This window comes from Ranitomeya imitator, chromosome 2 (genome assembly GCF_032444005.1).
Source record: "Ranitomeya imitator isolate aRanImi1 chromosome 2, aRanImi1.pri, whole genome shotgun sequence".
Lineage (NCBI taxonomy): Eukaryota > Metazoa > Chordata > Amphibia > Anura > Dendrobatidae > Ranitomeya > Ranitomeya imitator.
In genome coordinates this window covers 201,361,252-201,380,404 of record NC_091283.1, presented here as the reverse complement: position 1 = coordinate 201,380,404, position 19,153 = coordinate 201,361,252, and the positions used below count along the sequence as shown (strand labels likewise).

The 19,153-nt window shown below is 51.1% G+C and overlaps 1 protein-coding gene across 1 annotated transcript in view; it reads right to left on the bottom strand.

Moving 5' to 3' along the window:
• WDR38 (WD repeat domain 38) overlaps positions 1 to 19,153 on the bottom strand; it is a 110,487-nt gene that overhangs the window by 76,678 nt on the left and 14,656 nt on the right. The window contains exon 2 of the mRNA XM_069748478.1: positions 16,502 to 16,622. Coding sequence (XP_069604579.1) covers positions 16,502 to 16,622 — 121 coding nt within the window. The remainder of the gene's footprint in view (positions 1 to 16,501; positions 16,623 to 19,153) is intronic.

The following is a 19,153-nucleotide window of genomic DNA, read 5'->3' as shown; positions in this document are numbered from 1 at the left end:
TTTTTACTTTTAGCATGGTAACCAGGGTAAACATCGGGTTACTAAGCGCGGCCCTGCGCTTAGTTACCCGATGTTTACCCTGGTTACCGGCATCGTTGGTCGCTGGAGAGCTGTCTGTGTGACAGCTCTCCAGCGACCAAACAGCGACGCTGCAGCGATCCGAATCGTTGTCGGTATCGCTGCAGCGTCGCTTAATGTGAAGGGGCCTTAAGGACATGTGTAAGCGGCAAACCTATTTACTGCACAAGGCCACGAATCCCAGCCACGCAGTGTGATTTTTTGAAAACACACTGTGGGTCTGGGATTCATGTCCATCGCTAACCGCAACGGCCGACATGAAATGAGGTCAGAAGACAGGAAGCGCTCACAGCGCATGGCCAAGGGATCACAATAGCGCAGACTCCTGTACAGCAAATAACAACGCTCAGGAATCTGCGCCCAGTACCTAGGTGCAAATTTTGACACCTGTGCTGCGTCTCCTTAAAAAGACAAGTCACGCCTCCACAACTGTTTGACAGTATAATGGGCTAAATAGTGTACGTGTTTTAGTCAGCGTGTGCAAGGAGCAAAACAAATAGAGCAACCTTTTACTTGTGCAGCATTAATGCTGCACAAGGTGTGGCTCTTGTACCTTGCAACACCTGAGGGGGGTTAAAGGTAACCTTTGAAATTGGTTCAACTAGGCTTCGGCCTACACTCTGCTCCTCTCCTGCTGACCCTGGGCTCAAACACCGCTAGTTTTTGCCCGGAACTGCTAGCTGCACAGAGAAAAACACCAGTCAATGTGTTAGTGAGGTTCAGCACCGCCAGCTGTTCCCCTGCTGTGTAGTCGGCATCGTGTCCAGCACAAGCCACGCTGGCACAACTGACAAAAAGCTGCCACCAGTGCAGGCTTCGGCCTACACTCTGCTCCTTTCCTCCTCCTGCTGACCCTGGGCTCAAACACCGCCAGTTTCTGCCCGGAAGTGCTAGCTGCACAGAGAAAAACACCAGCCAATGTGTTAGTGGGGTTCAGCACCGCCAGCTGTTCCCCCGCTGTGTAGCCGGCATCGTGTCCAGCACAAGCCACGCTGGCACAACTGACCAAAAGCTGCCACCAGTGCAGGCTTCGGCCTACACATTGCTCCTCTCCTCCTCCTGCTGACCCTGGGCTCTAACACCGCCAGTTTTTGCCCGGACATGCGAGCTGCACAGAGAAAAACACCAGTCAATGTGTCAGTGGGGTTCAGCACCGCCAGCTGTTCCCCTGCTGTGTAGCTTGCAACGTGACCTGCAAACGCCACGCAGGCACATGAACTGAAATTGAAGGGAGCCTGCCCCCCACCCCCAGGTGTTTCTATGTAAAACAGCCACCTTGTACAGCAGTACTGCTGCATTTGTACAAGGTGGCTGACTTTTTCTCCTTGCCCACGTGGAACTCAACACGTACAAAATGTGTCTCATTGAGACCATTCCACTGTCCCTGAGGTGTGACTTTCCTTTCTAATGATACGCAGCACCACCCTTGTTAGCGCTGCCCGTCTTTTGACATCATTGGTTAGCTGGCTGCGCCTGTGCGTCTGCCCTGCTCGAAACAACGCCCCTCGGTGTCTTATTTTTTTGAACAGCGAGGGTGTGATTGATGGGCATGTGCAGTGCATATGTTTGCCTGTGTTCACTCATCTCCTTCCGCCTTCTTCAGACTGGGTGTCCTCATGGCCGCGGCAGGCGATAAGGTATCAGATGAGGCCGCCCAGTCTGAAGCAGGTGTAAGGACATGTGTGAGCGTCAAACATATTTACTGAACAAGGCCACGAATCCCAGCCACGCAGTGTGATTTTTTGAAAACACACTGTGGGTCTGGGATTCATGTCCATCGCTAACCGTAACGGCCGACATTAAATGAGGTCAGAAGACAGGAAGCGCTCACAGCGCATGGCCAAGGGATCCCAATAGCGCAGACTCCTGTACAGCAAATAACAACGCTCAGGAATCTGCGCACAGCAGCTAGGTGTAAATTTTGACACCTGTGCTGCATCTCCTTAAAAAGACTAGTAGTCACGCCTCCACTACTGTTTGACAGTATAATGGGCTAAATAGTGTACGTGTTTTATTCAGCGTGTGCAAGGAGCAAAATTAAATAGAGCAACCTTTGACTTGTGCATCATTAATGCTGTTCAAGGTGTGGCTCTTGTACCTTGCAACACCTGAGTGGGGGGTTAAAGGTAACCTTTGAAATTGGTTCAACTAGGCTTCGGCCTACACTCTGCTCCTCTACTCCTCCTGCTGACCCTGTGCTCAAACACCGCTAGTTTCTGCCCCGAACTGCTAGCTGCACAGAGAAAAACACCAGTCAATGTGTTCGTGGGGTTCAGCACCGCCAGCTGTTCCCCTGCTGTGTAGTTGGCATCGTGTCCAGCACAAGCCACGCTGGCACAACCGACCAAAAGCTGCCACCAGTGCAGGCTTCGGCCTACACTCTGCTCCTCTCCTCCTCCTGCTGACCCCGGGCTCAAACACCGCCAGTTTCTGCCCGGACATGCTAGCTGCACAGAGAGAAACACCAGCCAATGTGTTAGTGGGGTTCAGCACCGCCAGCTGTTCCCCTGCTGTGTAGTCGGCATCGTGTCCAGCACAAGCCACGCTGGCACAACTGACCAAAAGCTGCCACCAGTGCAGGCTTCGGCCTACACTTTGCTCCTCTCCTCCTCCTGCTGACCCTGGGCTCAAACAACGCCAGTTTCTGCCCGGACATGCTAGCTGCACAGAGAAAAACACCAGCCAATGTGTTAGTGGGGTTCAGCACCGCCAGCTGTTCCCCTGCTGTGTAGCTGGCAACGTGTCCTGCAAACGCCACGCAGGCACATGAACTGAAATTGAAGGGAGCCTGCCCCCCACCCCCCCAGGTGTTTCTATGTATAACAGCCACCTTGTACAGCAGTACTGCTGCATTTGTACAAGGTGGCTGACTTTTTCTCCTTGCACACGTGGAACTCAACAAGTACAAAATGTGTCTCATTACAGACCATTACAATGTCCCTGAGGTGTGACTTTCCTTTTTAATGACACGCAGCACCCCCATTGTTAGCGCTGCCCGTCTCCTGACATCATTGGTTGGCTGGCTGTGCCTGTGCGTCCCCCCTGCCCGACACAACGCCCCCCATTGTCTCATATATTTTGACTGCGAGGGTGTGATTGATGGGCACGAGCAGTGCATATGTTCCCCTGTCTTCACTCCCCTCCTTCCGCCTTCTTCTGACTGTGCGGCCTCATGGCCGCGGCATTCGATAAGGGATCAGCTGAGGCCGCCCAGTCTGAAGCAGGTGTAAGGACATGTGTGAGCGGCGAACATATTTACTGCACAAGGCCACGAATCCCAGCACCGCAGTGTGACTTTAGGAAAAGCCACTGTGGGTCTGGGATTTATGGCCATCGTTAACCGCACCGGCCAACATGAAATGAGGTCATGAGACGGCCTGCACTAACAGGGTATTGCCAAGGGATAACACAAGAGCGCAGTTTCCTGTACTGCAAATAACAACGGTAAGGAATCTGCGCATAGCACCTAGGTGTAAATTTGTACACCTGTGCTGCGTCTCCTTAAAAAGACTAGTAGTCACGCCTCCACTACTGTTTTACAGTATAATGGGCTAAATAGTGTACGTGTTTAATTCAGCGTGTGCAAGGAGCAAAATTAAATAGAGCAACCTTTGACTTGTGCATCATTAATGCTGTTCAAGGTGTGGCTCTTGTACCTTGCAACACCTGAGAGGGGGGTTAAAGGTAACCTTTGAAATTGGTTCAACTAGGCTTCGGCCTACACTCTGCTCCTCTACTCCTCCTGCTGACCCTGGGCTCAAACACCGCTAGTTTTTGCCCGGAACTGCTAGCTGCACAGAGAAAAACACCAGTCAATGTGTTAGTGGGGTTCAGCAACGCCAGCTGTTCCCCTGCTGTGTAGTCGGCAACATGTCCAGCACAAGCCACGCTGGCACAACAGAACAAAAGCTGCCACCAGTGCAGGCTTCGGCCTACACTTTGCTCCTCTCCTCCTCCTGCTGACCCTGGGCTCAAACAACGCCAGTTTCTGCCCGGACATGCTAGCTGCACAGAGAAAAACACCAGCCAATGTGTTAGTGGGGTTCAGCACCGCCAGCTGTTCCCCTGCTGTGTAGTCGGCATCGTGTCCAGCACAAGCCACGCTGGCACAACTGACCAAAAGCTGCCACCAGTGCAGGCTTCGGCCTACACTTTGCTCCTCTCCTCCTCCTGCTGACCCTGGGCTCAAACAACGCCAGTTTCTGCCCGGACATGCTAGCTGCACAGAGAAAAACACCAGCCAATGTGTTAGTGGGGTTCAGCACCGCCAGCTGTTCCCCTGCTGTGTAGCGGGCAACGTGTCCTGCAAACGCCACGCAGGCACATGAACTGAAATTGAAGGGAGCCTGCCCCCCACCCCCCCAGGTGTTTCTATGTATAACAGCCACCTTGTACAGCAGTACTGCTGCATTTGTACAAGGTGGCTGACTTTTTCTCCTTGCACACGTGGAACTCAACAAGTACAAAATGTGTCTCATTACAGACCATTACAATGTCCCTGAGGTGTGACTTTCCTTTTTAATGACACGCAGCACCCCCATTGTTAGCGCTGCCCGTCTCCTGACATCATTGGTTGGCTGGCTGTGCCTGTGCGTCCCCCCTGCCCGACACAACGCCCCCCGTTGTCTCATATATTTTGACTGCGAGGGTGTGATTGATGGGCACGAGCAGTGCATATGTTCCCCTGTCTTCACTCCCCTCCTTCCGCCTTCTTCTGACTGTGCGGCCTCATGGCCGCGGCATGCGATAAGGGATCAGCTGAGGCCGCCCAGTCTGAAGCAGGTGTAAGGACATGTGTGAGCGGCGAACATATTTACTGCACAAGGCCACGAATCCCAGCACCGCAGTGTGACTTTAGGAAAAGCCACTGTGGGTCTGGGATTTATGGCCATCGTTAACCGCACCGGCCAACATGAAATGAGGTCATGAGACGGCCTGCACTAACAGGGTATTGCCAAGGGATAACACAAGAGCGCAGTTTCCTGTACTGCAAATAACAACGGTAAGGAATCTGCGCACAGCACCTAGGTGTAAATTTGTACACCTGTGCTGCGTCTCCTTAAAAAGACTAGTAGTCACGCCTCCACTACTGTTTTACAGTATAATGGGCTAAATAGTGTATGTGTTTAATTCAGCGTGTGCAAGGAGCAAAATTAAATAGAGCAACCTTTGACTTGTGCATCATTAATGCTGTTCAAGGTGTGGCTCTTGTACCTTGCAACACCTGAGGGGGGGGGTTAAAGGTAACCTTTGAAATTGGTTCAACTAGGCTTCGGCCTACACTCTGCTCCTCTACTCCTCCTGCTGACCCTGGGCTCAAACACCACTAGTTTTTGCCCGGAACTGCTAGCTGCACAGAGAAAAACACCAGTCAATGTGTTAGTGGGGTTCAGCAACGCCAGCTGTTCCCCTGCTGTGTAGTCGGCAACGTGTCCAGCACAAGCCACGCTGGCACAACAGAACAAAAGCTGCCACCAGTGCAGGCTTCGGCCTACACTTTGCTCCTCTCCTCCTCCTGCTGACCCTGGGCTCAAACAACGCCAGTTTCTGCCCGGACATGCTAGCTGCACAGAGAAAAACACCAGCCAATGTGTTAGTGGGGTTCAGCACCGCCAGCTGTTCCCCTGCTGTGTAGTCGGCATCGTGTCCAGCACAAGCCACGCTGGCACAACTGACCAAAAGCTGCCACCAGTGCAGGCTTCGGCCTACACTTTGCTCCTCTCCTCCTCCTGCTGACCCTGGGCTCAAACAACGCCAGTTTCTGCCCGGACATGCTAGCTGCACAGAGAAAAACACCAGCCAATGTGTTAGTGGGGTTCAGCACCGCCAGCTGTTCCCCTGCTGTGTAGCTGGCAACGTGTCCTGCAAACGCCACGCAGGCACATGAACTGAAATTGAAGGGAGCCTGCCCCCCACCCCCAGGTGTTTCTATGTATAACAGCCACCTTGTACAGCAGTACTGCTGCATTTGTACAAGGTGGCTGACTTTTTGTCCTTGCCCACGTGGAACTCAAAACGTACAAAATGTGTCTCATTGAGACCATTCCACTGTCCCTGAGGTGTGACTTTCCTTTCTAATGATACGCAGCACCCCCCTTGGTAGCGCTTCCCGTCTTCTGACATCATTGGTTGGCTTGTTGCGCCTGTGCGTCCGTCCTGCCTGAAACAATGCTCCTCGTTGTCTTATTTTGACTGCGAGGGTGTGATTGATGGGCACGAGCAGTGCATATCTTCACCTGTCTTAACTCATCTCCTTCCGCCTTCTTCAGACTGTGCAGCCTCATGGCCGCGGCATGCGAGAAGGGATCAGCAGAGGCCGCCCAGTCTGAAGCAGGTGTAAGGACGTGTGTGAGCGGCCAAAATATTTACTGCTCAAGGCCACGAATCACAGCACCGCAGTGTGACTTTATGAAAAGGCACTGTGGGTCTGGGATTTATGGCCATCGTTAACCGCACCGGCCAACATGAAATGAGGTCATAAGACGGGCAGCTCTAACAGGGCATTGCCAAGGGATAACACAAGAGCGCAGACTCCTGTACAGCAAATAACAACGCTCAGGAAGCTGCGCCAAGCACCAAGGCGTTATTTGGGACACCTGTGCTGCGTCTCCTTAAAAAGCCAAGTCACGCATCCACTACAGTTTGACTGTAGAATGGGCTAAATTGTGTACGTCTTTCATTCAGCGTGTGCAAGTAGACAAATTAATAGAGCAACCTTTCACTTGTGCAGCATTAATACTGCACAAGGTGTGTCTCTTGTACTTTGTAACACCTGAGGGGGGGTTAAAGGTTTCCTTTGAAATTGGTTCAAATAGGCTTCGGCCTACACTCTGCTCCTCTCCTCCTCCTCCTGCTTCAACACGGGCTCTAACATCGCTAGTTTTTGACCGCAAGTGCTAGCTGCACAGAGAAAAACACACGCCATTGTGTTAGTGGGGTTCAGCAACGCCAGCTGTTCCCCCACTGTGTAGCCGGCAAAGTGTCCTGCAAACGCAACGCAGACACAAAGCTGCCTCCAGTGCAGGCTTCGGCCTACACTCTGCTCCCCCTGCTTACCCTTAGCTCCAACACCGCTAGTTGGGGCTCTAGGAAGACAATCTTTAATAGGCAACGCATCTGGGTTCCAGCACCGCCAACTGGTTCTCGGCAGTGTTCTTGTCACAGGTACTCCCTCGTGCCAAGCCTGGTTTCAGCACCGTCAGCTGTTTCCGGGTTGTGTCAAGCTCACTGAGACGCCTATGCTTGCCCCGTCGTGGTGCGGTCGGGTTAGCCAACTCCAGGGTGCCTCCAGTTTAGGAGCTTCCTATGTGGGCTGCGTGAACTGGTAGTCAAGGCTGGTTCTGTAGTGCCAGTAGGCCCAGCTCCCCCTGTAGGACTGTTGGGGTTCGGTAACTGCGGCTGCCTCGCGGCCTAGCTGTTCTCTCCTCTCCTGTGGGCCTTGGGGTCCACCACCTGGTTCCAGCACCGTCAGCTGGTTCCGGGCCGAGCCTTTGGCTTAGGTGCCTCCTCCTGGGTATCCGAGTTCCGCCAACGTCAGGCGGTCCTTGGTAGTGCTTTTAAGCGCGGGCACCTACAGCTTAGTAACCGGGTTCCAGCACCGCCAGCTGGTCCTCGGTCGTGCCATTGGCTCTTGCACACTGGGGCAACGCATCTGGGTTCCAGCACCGCCAGCTGGTTCTCGGCAGTGTTCTTGTCACAGGTACTCCCTCGTGCCAAGCCTGGTTTCAGCACCGTCAGCTGTTTCCGGGTTGTGTCAAGCTCACTGAGACGCCTATGCTTGCCCCGTCGTGGTGCGGTCGGGTTAGCCAACTCCAGGGTGCCTCCAGTTTAGGAGCTTCCTATGTGGGCTGCGTGAACTGGTAGTCAAGGCTGGTTCTGTAGTGCCAGTAGGCCCAGCTCCCCCTGTAGGACTGTTGGGGTTCGGTAACTGCGGCTGCCTCGCGGCCTAGCTGTTCTCTCCTCTCCTGTGGGCCTTGGGGTCCACCACCTGGTTCCAGCACCGTCAGCTGGTTCCAGGCCGAGCCTTTGGCTTAGGTGCCTCCTCCTGGGTATCCGAGTTCCGCCAACGTCAGGCGGTCCTTGGTAGTGCTTTTAAGCGCGGGCACCTACAGCTTAGTAACCGGGTTCCAGCACCGCCAGCTGGTCCTCGGTCGTGCCATTGGCTCTTGCACACTGGGGCAACGCATCTGGGTTCCAGCACCGCCACCTGGTTCTCGGCAGTGTTCTTGTCACAGGTACTCCCTCGTGCCAAGCCTGGTTTCAGCACCGTCAGCTGTTTCCGGGTTGTGTCAAGCTCACTGAGACGCCTATGCTTGCCCCGTCGTGGTGCGGTCGGGTTAGCCAACTCCAGGGTGCCTCCAGTTTAGGAGCTTCCTATGTGGGCTGCGTGAACTGGTAGTCAAGGCTGGTTCTGTAGTGCCAGTAGGCCCAGCTCCCCCTGTAGGACTGTTGGGGTTCGGTAACTGCGGCTGCCTCGTGGCCTAGCTGTTCTCTCCTCTCCTGTGGGCCTTGGGGTCCACCACCTGGTTCCAGCACCGTCAGCTGGTTCCAGGCCGAGCCTTTGGCTTAGGTGCCTCCTCCTGGGTGTCCGAGTTCCGCCAACGTCAGGCGGTCCTTGGTAGTGCTTTTAAGCGCGGGCACCTACAGCTTAGTAACCGGGTTCCAGCACCGCCAGCTGGTCCTCGGTCGTGCCATTGGCTCTTGCACACTGGGGCAACGCATCTGGGTTCCAGCACCGCCAGCTGGTTCTCGGCAGTGTTCTTGTCACAGGTACTCCCTCGTGCCAAGCCTGGTTTCAGCACCGTCAGCTGTTTCCGGGTTGTGTCAAGCTCACTGAGACGCCTATGCTTGCCCCGTCGTGGTGCGGTCGGGTTAGCCAACTCCAGGGTGCCTCCAGTTTAGGAGCTTCCTATGTGGGCTGCGTGAACTGGTAGTCAAGGCTGGTTCTGTAGTGCCAGTAGGCCCAGCTCCCCCTGTAGGACTGTTGGGGTTCGGTAACTGCGGCTGCCTCGCGGCCTAGCTGTTCTCTCCTCTCCTGTGGGCCTTGGGGTCCACCACCTGGTTCCAGCACCGTCAGCTGGTTCCAGGCCGAGCCTTTGGCTTAGGTGCCTCCTCCTGGGTATCCGAGTTCCGCCAACGTCAGGCGGTCCTTGGTAGTGCTTTTAAGCGCGGGCACCTACAGCTTAGTAACCGGGTTCCAGCACCGCCAGCTGGTCCTCGGTCGTGCCATTGGCTCTTGCACACTGGGGCAACGCATCTGGGTTCCAGCACCGCCAGCTGGTTCTCGGCAGTGTTCTTGTCACAGGTACTCCCTCGTGCCAAGCCTGGTTTCAGCACCGTCAGCTGTTTCCGGGTTGTGTCAAGCTTACTGAGACGCCTATGCTTGCCCCGTCGTGGTGCGGTCGGGTTAGCCAACTCCAGGGTGCCTCCAGTTTAGGAGCTTCCTATGTGGGCTGCGTGAACTGGTAGTCAAGGCTGGTTCTGTAGTGCCAGTAGGCCCAGCTCCCCCTGTAGGACTGTTGGGGTTCGGTAACTGCGGCTGCCTCGCGGCCTAGCTGTTCTCTCCTCTCCTGTGGGCCTTGGGGTCCACCACCTGGTTCCAGCACCGTCAGCTGGTTCCGGGCCGAGCCTTTGGCTTAGGTGCCTCCTCCTGGGTATCCGAGTTCCGCCAACGTCAGGCGGTCCTTGGTAGTGCTTTTAAGCGCGGGCACCTACAGCTTAGTAACCGTGTTCCAGCACCGTCAGCTGGTCCTCGGTCGTGCCATTGGCTCTTGCACACTGGGGCAACGCATCTGGGTTCCAGCACCGCCAGCTGGTTCTCGGCAGTGTTTTTGACACAGGTACTCCCTCGTGCCAAACCTGGTTTCAGCACCGTCAGCTGTTTCCGGGGTGTGTCAAACTCGCTGAGACGCCTATGTTTGCCCCGTCGTGTTGCAGTCGGGTTAGCCAACTCCAGGGTGCCTCCAATTTAGGAGCTTCCTATGTGGGCTGCGTGAACTGGTAGTCAAGGCTGGTTCTGTAGTGCCAGTAGGCCCAGCTCCCCCTGTAGGACTGTTGGGGTTCGGTAACTGCGGCTGCCTCGCGGCCTAGCTGTTCTCTCCTCTCCTGTGGGCCTTCGGGTCCACCACCTGGTTCCAGCACCGTCAGCTGGTTCTCGGCAGTGTCTTTTGCTCTTGTACCTTCTGCTCCCCATCCTGGTTCCAGTACCATCAGCTGGTTCCGGGCAGAGCCTTTGGCTTAGGTGCCTCCTTCTGGGTATCCAAGTTCCACCAACGTCAGGTGGTCCTTGGTAGTGCTTTCAGGCACGGGTACCTCCTGCTTAGTAACCGGGTTCCAGTAACGTCAGCTGGTCCTCGGTAGTTCCATTGGCTCTTGGACCTTCGGCTACCCATCCGGGTTCCAGTACCGTCAGCTGGTTCTCGGCAGTGTCTTTTGCTCTTGTACCTTCTGCTCCCCATCCTGGTTCCAGTAACGTCAGCTGGTTCCGGGCAGAGCCTTTGGCTTAGGTGCCTCCTTCTGGGTATCTGAGTTCCGCCAACGCCAGGCGGTCCTTGGTAGTGCTTTTTAGCACGGGTACCTCCTGCTTAGTAACCGGGTTCCAGTAACGTCAGCTGGTCCTCGGTAGTTCCATAGGCTCTTGAACCTTCGGGTAGCCATCCGAGTTCCAGTTCCATCAGCTGGTTCTTGGCATTTTCTCAGCCTTCTTGTACCTTCTGCTACATTTCCAAGTTTAAGACCCTAAAGTCGACGACCCGGAAGACCACCCCGATGACGACGACCCGGAAGACCACCCCGATGACGACGGCGGAGACGACGACGGCGGAGACGACGACGGCTGAGACGACGACGGCGGAGATGACGACACTGGAGACGACGACCCTGGAGACGACGACATGGAAGACCGAGAAGCAGAAGAACAAGAGGCTGCAGAACAAAGAGCAGAAGAACATTAAGCATAAGACTTAATATCAGAGCAAAAGATATTATCTAAATTATATGCAGAAGAAGACTAAGCAGTGTATGGGGGTGAGTCCGTTCCTCCTCGTGGTGCCCCTGGATAAAGCCTGATGCTGCAGGCCAAACTGAACGCGGACAAATGTAACTTTTGTGACTGGCAGAACGGAAGGTGTAATCTTCCAACTTTTATAGATAACAACTACGGGAATGCCTGTCACAAATGAGAATATGATGAAGAAGTAGAATAGGAAGAATAATAACAGTGGAATAAAAAGAATATGTAGAATAGGAAGAATAATAATAGTTGAATAAAATGAATATGAAGAATGTAATAAAAAAAAAAAATAGGTAGAAGATGAAGAAGAAGATGAATAAGGTGAAGAAGAAGTTGATGTCAAAGATGCTGATGATGATGAAGATGAAAGTGTGGGAAAAGTAAAAAAAAAAAAGAAAAAAAAGAAGGGGAAGGGCGTGGAATAGTGAAACATCAATATCTGACAAAATAAAAAAAAATTTACATACTCAATATCTTTTTCACTCCGAACGTCTTTAAAAAAAACAAAAACATGCTATTCTATTTGATTGGGCTAAACCTCATTGCCTTTAATGTCTCCGCCACCTCCCACAATACATCCTACATTATTCTTAGTTGTTTTCCTTGATGTAGAATGAACCTACAAGGAAAGAAAGGGTTTATTTTAATTCCGATATTTTGGTCCCATTGACTTGCATTGGGATCGGGTATCGGTATCGGCGATATCCGATATTTTTTGAATATCGGCCGATCCCAACCGATACCGATACTTTCCGATATCGGAAGGTATCGCTCAACACTAGTGATAATGCTTTATTTGTGAAGGGGTCTAAGTGCCTATTCGGAGTTCAGAAGGTCTCTTTTTTGGGTTTTATTTTTTCTCCCTCGTCTATAGAAATGGATCCTGTTAAGGTCCAAGCTATTCATGACTGTATCCAACCCACATCTGTGAAGGGTCTTCAAAAATTTTTGGGTTTTGCTAATTTCTATCGCCGTTTCATTGCCAACTTTTCCAGTGTGGTTAAGCCCCTTACTGATTTGACGAAGAAAGGCGCTGATGTGACGAATTGGTCCTCTGAGGCTGTTGAGGCCTTTCAGGAGCTTAAATGCCGATTTACTTCTGCCCCTGTGTTGCGTCAACCGGATGTTTCTCTTCCTTTTCAGGTTGAGGTCGACGCTTCTGAGATTGGGGCAGGGGCCGTTTTGTCTCAGAGGGAGTCTGATGGTTCTTTGATGAAACCGTGTGCTTTTTTTTCCAGAAAGTTTTCGCCTGTGGAACGCAATTATGATGTCGGCAATCGGGAGTTGTTGGCTATGAAATGGGCGTTTGAGGAGTGGCGACATTGGCTTGAGGGAGCTAAACACCGTGTTGTGGTCCTGACCGATCATAAGAATCTGATTTACCTCGAGTCGGCCAAGCGGCTGAATCCTAGACAGGCTCGATGGTCCCTGTTTTTCTCCCGTTTTGATTTTGTGGTCCCGTATCTTCCGGGATCTAAGAATGTTAAGGCTGATGCCCTCTCTAGGAGTTTTTCGCCTGATTCTCCTGGAGTCCTTGAGCCCGTTGGCATTCTTAAGGAGGGGGTGATTCTTTCTGCCATCTCCCCTGATTTGCGGCGAGTGCTTCAGGAATTTCAGGCTGATAGGCCTGACCGCTGTCCAGTGGGGAAGCGGTTTGTTCCTGATAGATGGACAAGTAAGGTAATTTCTGAGGTTAATTGTTCAGTGTTGGCTGGGCATCCTGGTATTTTTGGTACCAGAGATTTGGTTGCTAGGTCCTTTTGGTGGCCTTTCTTGTCGCGCGATGTGCGTGCTTTTGTGCAGTCCTGTGGGACTTGCGCCCGGGCCAAGCCTTGCTGTTCCCGCGCTAGTGGGTTGCTTTTGCCTTTGCCGGTCCCTGAGAGGCCCTGGACGCATATTTCCATGGATTTTATTTCGGATCTTCCTGTTTCCCAGAAGATGTCTGTTATCTGGGTTGTTTGTGATCGGTTCTCTAAAATGGTCCATCTGGTACCTTTGCCTAAGTTGCCTTCCTCCTCAGATTTGGTTCCATTGTTTTTTCAGCATGTGGTTCGTTTGCATGGCATTCCGGAGAATATTGTGTCTGACAGAGGTTCTCAGAGTGTCTCTAGGTTTTGGCGGGCCTTTTGTGCTAGGATGGGCATTGATTTGTCTTTTTCTTCGGCGTTTCATCCTCAGACTAATGGCCAAACTGAGCGAACTAATCAGACCTTGGAAACCTATTTGAGATGCTTTGCGTCTGCTGATCAGGATGATTGGGTGGCTTTCTTGCCATTGGCCGAGTTTGCCCTTAATAATAGGGCTAGTTTGGCTACTTTGGTTTCACTTTTCTTTTGTAATTTTGGTTTTCATCCTCGTTTTTCTTCGGGGCAGGTTGAGCCTTCTGATTGTCCTGGTGTGGATTCAATCAATGTGGTGGACAGGCTGCAGAAGATTTGGACTCATGTGGTGGACAATTTGACGTTGTCTCAGGAAAAGGCTCAACGTTTTGCTAACCGCCGTCGGTGTGTTGGTCCCCGGCTTCGTGTGGGGGATTTGATTTGGTTGTCTTCTCATCATGTTCCTATGAAGGTTTCTTCCCCTAAGTTTAAGCCTCGGTTTATTGGTCCTTATAAGATTTCTGAAATTATCAATCCGGTGTCTTTTCATTTGGCTATTCCAGCCTCTTTTGCCATTCATAATGTTTTCCATAGATATTTGTTGCGGAGATATGTGGTGCCCGTTGTTCCCTCGGTTGATCCTCCTGCCCCGATGTTGGTTGAGGGAGAGTTGGAATATGAGGTTGAGAAAATTTTGGATTCTCGTTTTTCGAGGCGGACGCTTCAGTATCTTGTCAATTGGAAGGGTTATGGCCAGGAGGATAATTCTTGGGTTGTTGCCTCTGATGTCCATGCCGCCGATTTGGTTTGTGCTTTTCACTTGGCTCGTCCTGATTGGCCTGGGGGCTTTGGTGAGGGTTCGGTGACCCCTCCTCAAGGGGGGGGGGGTACTGTTGTGAATTCCGCTCTTGGGCTCCCTCCGGTGGTTGTAAGTGGCACTTTTGTGAGTTCTGCTCTTGGGCTCCCTCCGGTGGTTTTAAGTGGTATGGCTGCTCCTTGGATTTAGCTGCTTCCACTGATTGTCTTTCTGCTCGGCTATTTATGCCTGGCTCTTCCCTTCAGCCAGTGCCACTTGTCAATGGTTCCTGGTTGGATTCACATCTCTCTTGGATTTCCCTGATATCCTGACCAGTTCAGCAAAGATAAGTCCTTGCTTTGCTCTTTTCTGTCCACATGTTGTGGACTTATTCGTTCTGTGCATTCTATGTTTTGTCGAGCTTGTCAGTATGGATTAATTCAGTTAAGCTGGAAGCTCTGGGAAGCAGATTTACCCTCCACACCTTTAGTCAGGTGTGGAGATTTTTGTAAACTCTGTGTGGATTTTTGTAGTTTTTAATCCTGACCGCCCAGTATTCTATCCTGTCCTATCTATCTAGCTAGACTGGCCTCCTGTGCTACATCCTGGTTTCATTCTGTGTATGTCTTTTCCCTCTCCACTCACAGTCATTACTTATGGGGGGCTATCTATCCTTTGGGGATTTTCTCTGAGGCAAGATAGTTTTCCTGTTTCTATCTTAAGGCGTAGTTAGTTCACAGGCTGTGACGAGGTGCCTAGGGAGTGACAGGAGCATCCCACGGCTACTTCTAGTGTTGTGTTGAGCTTAGGGACTGCCGTCAGTACAGGTACCACCTCCTTCAGAGCTCGTCCCATGTTGCTCCTAAACCACCAGATCATAACAGAGTTCTACCCTCGCCAGAAAAAGTGGCTGCTATCCAGAAGTGGCCAGTCCTTCGAACAGTGAGAGAACTCCAGGCCTTTCTGGGGCTCGCTGGGTACTACCGCCGGTTTGTTAAAGACTTCGCGAAGGTGGCGGGTCCTCTCAATGAGCTGCTGAGGGGGACCGCTGGAGTGCCGAAGACCCAGTACATCCCTTGGGCCCAGAGAAAAGACGAGGCCTTCCAGGCTATAAAGAATGCCCTTACCTCTGCCCCGATTTTGGCCTACGCAGATTTCGATCAACCATTCCTGTTGTACACAGATGGTAGCCTTCATGAACTCGGTGCAGTACTTTCTCAGATACAGGATGGACATGAAAGAGTCAGCGGGTATGCCAGCAGGTCCCTGCGAGACAGCGTAAGAAACCCTCACAATTACAGCTCCTTCCGGTTAGAGCTCCTGGCGTTTGCGGGCTTCCTGGCAGGTACTAAGATTCAAGTTCGAACAGACAATAATCCTCTGGCCCTCCTTGAGAATACTAAATTGGGGGCCTTAGAACAGCGGTGGGTGGCTCGCCTAGCCAAATGTGACTTTACCATCTGTTATCGCTCTGCTACCGAAAACGCAAATGCTGATAGGCTGTCAAGAGTGACTGTGGAGACTCCAGCGGGGGATCTCGGTGAGCAACTCGAAGAGGAGGAAACCCCAGACTTTCGTAAGTTTAAGCCCCCAGTGGTTGCTGCCCAGTCAAGAAGGGAGGCCTGCGCATTACCCCGGTCCTTGGGGAGAACCAATGAGGAATTGGGACATGTTCAGGATGGAGACGAAGGGCTGAGACAGAAGAAATGGTGGGTTACTCAGCAGCTGAAGCCTGGTAAACAAGAGAGAGATGATCTGGACTCTGAAATGAAGAGTGTGTTACACCAGTGGGATAGACTGGAAGTGCGAGAGTCAGTGCTATATCGTAAGAGACAACAGCCAAAAGATATGGAAGTAAGGTGGCAGGTAGTCATCCCAGGAAGAATGGCTCAAGAAGTAGCTAAAGAAGCCCACGAATTTGGAGCTCACTTCGGCCCAACAAAGACCTACCAATGGTTACAGCGGTATTGCCCCCGGTTGGAATATATTAAGAGGATAAAAATGTTGATGAGAGGAGGAGTGCTTCTTTCATTTCTGAATTACTTATTTTTTTTCAAAGCAAATAAAAAAATGTATAACTTTGTCGTCTGATCTGCGTTCCATGTTCTGTTGTGAAGTTAATATTGCTATAAGAGATTTCTAAATCATTGCATACAACTTTTATGGAATTGGGGCTGTATAATTTGCACCCTATTGAGTAAACTATAATACCTCTTTATCTATAAGGGCAGCACGGTGGCGCAGTGGATAGCACAGCAGCCTTGCAGCGCTGGAGTCCTGGGTTCAAGCCCCACTAAGGACAACATCTGCAAAGAGTTTGTATGTTCTCTTTGTGTTTGCATGTGTTATCCCCGGGTACTCCGGTTTCCTCCCACATTCCAAAGACTGTGAGTCCCAATGGGGACAGCGATGATAATGTGTGCAATCTGTAAAGCGCTGTGGAATATGTTAGTGCTATATAAAAATAAAGATTATTATTATCTATATCCATGAGCCTACTACCTGTAAAGCACCTACCTGTGTGTCCTGTTACTTTATGCTTCAATAACCCGCTCCTGGCCTCCCAAACATGGATTCGACTGTCATCAGAGCACGTGAGGACAAGCTGAAAGTCTGGAGAAATAGCGCAGCAATTCACCTGTAAAAAGCATACTGAATAAAGAGTCAGCCCTTTAAACAATAAATTTCCGCCATCCATCTTCATCTATTTACTAAATACATATAAGATTAAGCATTGAGCGCTCTTTTTTTCTCTACGAGAGAACCTCTTCTCTTCTGATGGTGGCTTATCTGAGAGTGAACAAAAAGGACATGTCAAAATTAGACTTGCCGGATTCTTATTCTTCCCAAACATAATCTGTGGTGGTAGAGTTGGTAGGCCTCCATACACATCAGACTGTTGGTGTTGCCTGGCAATTTTGGTGGGTTTGTCCGAAATTAGTCTAGTACGCATGGGGACCTTTAGGGAAAAAGAGTTTTCTGAAATTAAACAAGACAATTTGTCAATGCCGTAACCTAAACTGGCCATACACATGTGATAGTGCTTGACAGAAAACTATCTCTTGCCCATAAACATGAATGCTCATGTCTTTTCACTTACAGAAAGGCTCTTTCAGCAGCTTATTTGCCCTGAAAATAAAAAGATGTGGTATCAATTTATAATGGCCAACCCTTATCTACCCCATCATCAACTGCTGCGGCTTCTCCTCTGGATACACTTGCGCAATCTGCAACCACAGCTGGGCTCGGAGAAGTTAGTGTGCTCACCTGGATCCTCGGAGTGACAGAGCTTTCAACTGAATCTAAATCAACAGGACACCTATATAATTGAAAATAAGGGGAGAGCAGAAAGCGATTTGCTTCTTGGCCTGCCACTTACTCTGGTAAGCCATAGGCAGCTTTAAGCCTTTGGCCTGTAAGATGTTGGAAGTACGCAGAGGACATCAGGCGACCCGATGATATCACAGGCTGTAGGGAGACATAGCAAAACCTTGCTATTTGTGGAGACAAAAAGGGGGCACTACTACTCTATGAAGGCAGAAAGAGAGCATTTTTACTCTATGGAGGCATAAAGGGTCCAGAATTACTTTATGCAGGCTCGTGGTGGTGGTTGAGGCTCTGGTCCTAAAGTTGCCCTAGAACTCAACGGCCTAACTTGTGGGCGACAAAGCAAGAGCTCAGTCCCCAATTATTAATAGTAACTAGATGGTGGCCCGATTCTAACATATTTTAGAATATGTACAGTACAGACCAAAAGTTTGGACACATCTTCTCATTTAAAGATTTTTCTGTATTTTCATTGTTAGGGTTGGCAGAACGCACCGAATCTATTTATTAGAAGTAATAGGTGCGTCCACCGTGCAGGAAAGAACCCGCTGCTAAGTAAGGCGGTGAAGTATTTTGGTATAAACGAACCCTGTTACTTTACAGAGTCCATTAGCAAAGAGAACGCTGTGCCCTGTTTAGCTCACAGGGGAACACAGCTACTTAGTAGAGCCGACAGTGGTCATGCAGTCAAATGCAAACACGCAGCTCCTCTCTGGTGGAGCCGGAATTCTAATGGCTATTAGCCAGCCCTGAATCCACACACATGAAACTCCTCGCCGGAGGTGCCAGCATTCTAGGGGCTTATTTCAGCAGGGTCCCTGACTACACACACACGACCACACTGGCGTTGAGCACATACGTAGTTTACACTAGCGCATGGCCGTGCGGACCTGCAAATGTTTTATAGTTGCAGCTCTACAGGACCTTCCTGGAGGACCTATGGGAGCTGCTACAGGGCCTGAGCGTGTGACCCTCGACCTCCAATAAGAGGTCCTCCCATGGGCATGCTCAGTGTGTGCAAATCAGGACTTAGTCCCAGAAAAGCCTGCTTGCTGCAGACCAGTAAAGGGTACAATAGCAGGGCCTGAAAAGGCAGCAGTAACCCTTTGCACAATACCAGACTGAGTGAGACACTGGGACCGACGTCTCCACTGAGCAGGCTCCACAGTGGCTGATGCAGAATGGGAGACTGCAGCGGTCGAGAATGGTTTGAGATTCTCCCTGTGCAGTGACTGGAACTCGACTCCTAACATTCATACTTAACAAAAAGTGTGAAAAAACTTAAATTATGTCTTATATTCTAGATTCTTCAAAGTAGCCACCTTTTGCTTTGATGACTGCTTTGCACACTCTTGGCATTCTCTTGATGAGCTTCAAAAGGTAGTCACCGGGAATGGTCTTCCAACAATCATGAAGGAGTTCCCAGAGATGCTTAGCACTTGTTGGCCCTTTTGCCTCCACTCTGCAGTCCAGCTCACCCCAAACCATCTCGATTGGGTTCAGGTCTGGTGACTGTGGAGGCCAGGTCATCTGGAGTAACACCCCATCACTCTCCTTCTTGGTCAAGTAGCCCTCACACAGCCTGGAAGTGTGTTTGGGGTCATTGTCCTGTTGAAAAATAAATGATGGTCCAACTAAACGCAAACCAGATGGAATAACATGCCGCTGCAAGATGCTGTGGTAGCCATGCTGGTTCAGTATGCCTTCAATTTTGAAGTGTCACCAGCAAAGCACCCCCACACCATCACACCTCCTCCTCCATGCTTCATGGTGGGAACCAGGCATTTAGAGTCCATCCGTTCACCTTTTCGGCGTCGCACAAAGACACGGTAGTTGGAACCA